At 41.3% G+C, this 4,001-nt stretch overlaps 1 protein-coding gene across 1 annotated transcript; it reads left to right on the top strand.

Annotated features, from left to right (window-relative positions):
• Window positions 1-79: 79 nt before the first annotated feature.
• On the top strand, window positions 80-3,536 carry LOC124892631 (3-oxoacyl-[acyl-carrier-protein] synthase II, chloroplastic-like; the record flags this gene model as incomplete). Its single annotated transcript, XM_047403869.1, is given in 6 exon segments — window positions 80-164; window positions 815-969; window positions 1,160-1,240; window positions 1,509-1,568; window positions 1,804-1,959; window positions 3,219-3,536. Coding segments are annotated over 5 exon segments (498 nt in total), but the record flags the coding sequence as incomplete, so codon positions are not given.
• Between the last annotated feature and the right edge of the window lie 465 nt (window positions 3,537-4,001).

Raw genomic sequence — 4,001 nt, 5'->3', positions numbered from 1 at the left:
AAGAGAAAAATAAGAATGCCGATTGCTATCCAGATAATTCTGTGATTTAAGCCTTTAGTTTCATTGTCGGAATGAGCAGAGAAGAGGTGCAACTATCTACGCTGAATTTCTAGGTGGAAGCTTTACGTGTGATGCTTATCATATGACCGAGCCTCATCCTGAAGGTACTTTGCTCTCTCGAATTTTTCATTTCCCCGGGGGAGACCTAAGTAGCGCGGACTCTTCATTTTTGATGCTGCACCCATGTCGGATTCTCCAAAAATGCACCTACTTTTGGAGAATCCGATACTCACCCATTGACATTTTTGAAGAGTCCGAGCGACATAGGGGGGTAGACTGGCCAGGTTGGGATTTTAACTGCAGATAGTTTTATACAGAATCGGATGTTTTTCAACTTGTAAACCAGTCTTATTAGATCGGTAGAGCAGTTTTGTTGCTTAATCGGTTTTCCTTTTGTGTTGCCGACATCAAATCGTCGAGCATGAAAAATGCTTGATATCTTGTTGGCGTAACACCTAAACAGACGCTCAAACTTGGCTTCAGCTGGCGCGTAAGCACTCCAACTTTTAGTATGCACATCTATATACCTCAACTCGTCTCCACTGTGTCAGTTGAACGCTTCAACTTACAAAATGATACATCTAGACACCTCCAAACGGGTGTCCATGAGACACAGCGGGGACTAGTTGGAACGTTTTTAGTTGCCAAGTTTGAGTGTCTCTTTTATGTAATATGCCTGTCTTCGTTTTTGTGTAATGTAAGATTGAATTATAATAGGAAATAACGTGATCTTTGCATTTCCGCGAATAAGCAGGAGCTGGTGTTATCTTATGCATAAAGAAAGCGTTAGCGCAGTCTGGTGTCTCCAAGGAAGACGTGAACTACATTAATGCACATGGCACTTCCACACCGGCAGGGGATCTCCGAGAGTACCAAGCGATTGTACATTGTTTCGGCGAGAATCCAGAGGTCAGAGGTTCTACAAACTACCGTTGTTTATGACCGTTCGTTCAGTTTTAAGCTGAGGGTCTTTCAGAAACAACCTCTCTACCTCCACGAGGTAGGGGTAAGGTCCACGTACACCCTACCTTCTGTAGACTCCACTTGTGGGATTATGCTCGGTATTGTTATTAATCAATTGTTACTCCATTTTTTGTAGTTACGGGTGAACTCCACGAAGTCTATGATCGGTCACCTACTAGGAGGTGCTGGTGCTGTTGAAGCCATAACAACTATTCAGGTAGCTTTAGTTCATATACTTGACTGCTATCGCTTCTAGTTTCTCGTGTAAAACATCATCTGTATAGTTTACGTGTTTATGAATATCGCATTTTCCTCATAATACTAGCTTTCTTTAGTCGACAAAGATTGTCTTTTCCGCGGAAATTTACTGAAAACTTCTGTCGATTCATGTTTTAATTACCAATTCCTAACGATTTTCATTTCTGCTAATCATCGTAAATTTACTATTGCTCGAGTCTGACTGAGAGTTCAAACGGATTTTGCAGGCAATACGAACTGGTTGGGTTCATCCGAATATAAATCTTGAAAATCCAGATGACGGTGTGGTATGGCTCTCTCTTTTCATTGCATCGTTCAATTGTTTATTGTCCGTTTGAACACGATCTACTGCCAAGTCTGTTCACATCATTTGCATTGATCTTTTATCTCGACTTTTCTATCACGTTACAAATACATTTCTTATATGAGATGAGCGTATAGCATCTCATTTCTTATCGTGCAACCATTTACGGTTGGACCAGCGACTAGGCGATTTGATGATGCATCTGTTATGCATAACAGGATACGAATATTCTCGTGAGTTCCAAAAAAGAAAGATTGGATGTTAAGGTGGCACTATCTAGTTCATTTGGATTCGGTGGCCATAATTCATCGATATTATTTGCCCCGTACAAGTAGATATCAGCGACAATGCGGGTCCTTCCCAACAGATCGAAGGTATGTAGTCATGTACGTTTGTTGATTTAACGATTTTAGCTGTGAAGTTCAGTTATGAGTGTTGCGTTTATCACCTTATAGTTGTAGCTAGTGAAACATAACAAGTACAACGACATACCCAGTGTAATCGCACAAAGTGGGAGTCTGGGGAGGGTAAAGTGTACGCAGTCCATACCACTACCTCAGATAAAGTAGAGAGGCTGTTTCCGATAGACCCCGACTCAGGACAAACACCGATATAACAAAAAACATAAACACACAATAGAATGATACAAGAAACAAGAGACCCGTTGATTAATATTATAAACTATCTACCCGAAATCACCAACACCACCAAAACACCACAAACAAGAAACTACAAGACGCATGCATAACGCTATGACTAGAGGCACAACTACACAAATCACTCTTCCCTATTAGTAAGGACGCACTCCTACCCACTAGCCTATCAAGGGTCGTATCCTCCGTAAGCTGCAACTGCTTCGTGCCATGCCTAATCACCTTCCTCCAATATTTTTTCGGCCTACCTCTACCCCGCATGAAACCATCCATAACGAGTAGTTGAAGAAGTTAAGAAATCTCTAGTCGGAGAAAGACAGCTGTCAATTCCGTAGTGGCACAACATAGGCTGAAGTCTGGCGAATACCAAGTACGGTTTCTTCAGTATGTAGACTCAAGCAACCAGTTCAAAATCAACCAGTGTTTTAATCCTTTACGAGAAGAATTAACCGTAAAATAGAGGCTTCATTTCGCGTATGGTTTGGTTACACAGTCTCAGAATTGCTATATGCTTTGAGTTGAGATGATTTCTATGATGCTGAATTCCTTCGGTTTTTAGAACTTCTGGTATAGAGATTGTTGAGCTGAAGGTCTATCGTAAACAACCTCTCTACCCCACAAAGGTAGGGGTAAGGTCTGCGTAAATCCTACGTTTCCTAGAGTCGTTACACTGGGTATATTGTTGTTGGCGTGGAGATTGTTACTAACAATTGACGATTTAACCCCACAAAGGTAGTAAGGTCTGCATACATCCAACGCTTCCTAGAGTCGTTACACTAGGTATGTTGTTGTTGGCATGGAGATTGTTACTAACAATCGATGATTTAAGCAATAAAAGAACGATACCCCCCACCCCCACCCCCACCCCCACCCCAGCCCCTTCCGCTACGTGCCTTTTTTCCTTCACTTATTGTTTCTACGTGAAAACGATTGTCTTGATTCTTATATTCATTGTAAAGATATGGTTCATTTTGTATCAGGTAAATTGAATAGGATCATTGTTTCCTTTGTTACAACATACTTTTACGACGACTTCTCTAGTGAAAGGTGTTCGTAGTAGATAGTTATCGGAGCAAGCTCGTGAAGGTGAAACCGCGGAGGATCTTCCCTCAACTTATCGATCATGGCTACCGCGATATTCTTGTTTACGATCATCATCAAGCTTATATATATAGTATTTTCTTTTGCATATTGTATGAACAATGGTGTTACTATAGGGACCTTTCCAATAATAGCATATTAGAAAATGGTTGTGTGCATACCATACTATATATTTGAGTTCGGACCCTAAACGACAACTTTTTTCAGTCAAAATTTCGAATGGGCAAACGAAAATCGAAAAATTTCATATGGTACAAGGCGATGAAGGCTTACGCCTTGCCCTTTATAACCTTTAAACGTCGTTAGTTAATGGTGAAGAGCAAGGCGAGGACTCTGTTTTGCCTTACAAGGCAAAATCAGTCGCCCGCCTATAGGAACTCGACTATCTACCGATTTTATACCTGTTTGCATAAGCTCGTGCACTGATTACGTTCAATAATCTAATGGGCTTTCACTTCCACATGTCTTCGCTCGCGATTGCTTAGAGACCCCCTCTCATCGCCAGATAATCCCAAGCCGTCGATCACACGCCCTAGCATAGCCTTTCCAACAGAAACTTCCACAATAGATTATTGCAGAGATACGCATCCAGTACCCCTTCAAACTATGACCAAAGTTGCTATGACGCACTCCAACTTTACATACAGGAGACTCAATTTTAG

This window comes from Capsicum annuum, unplaced genomic scaffold (assembly GCF_002878395.1).
Source record: "Capsicum annuum cultivar UCD-10X-F1 unplaced genomic scaffold, UCD10Xv1.1 ctg49072, whole genome shotgun sequence".
Lineage (NCBI taxonomy): Eukaryota > Viridiplantae > Streptophyta > Magnoliopsida > Solanales > Solanaceae > Capsicum > Capsicum annuum.
This window is presented reverse-complemented; position numbering and strand designations above follow the sequence as displayed.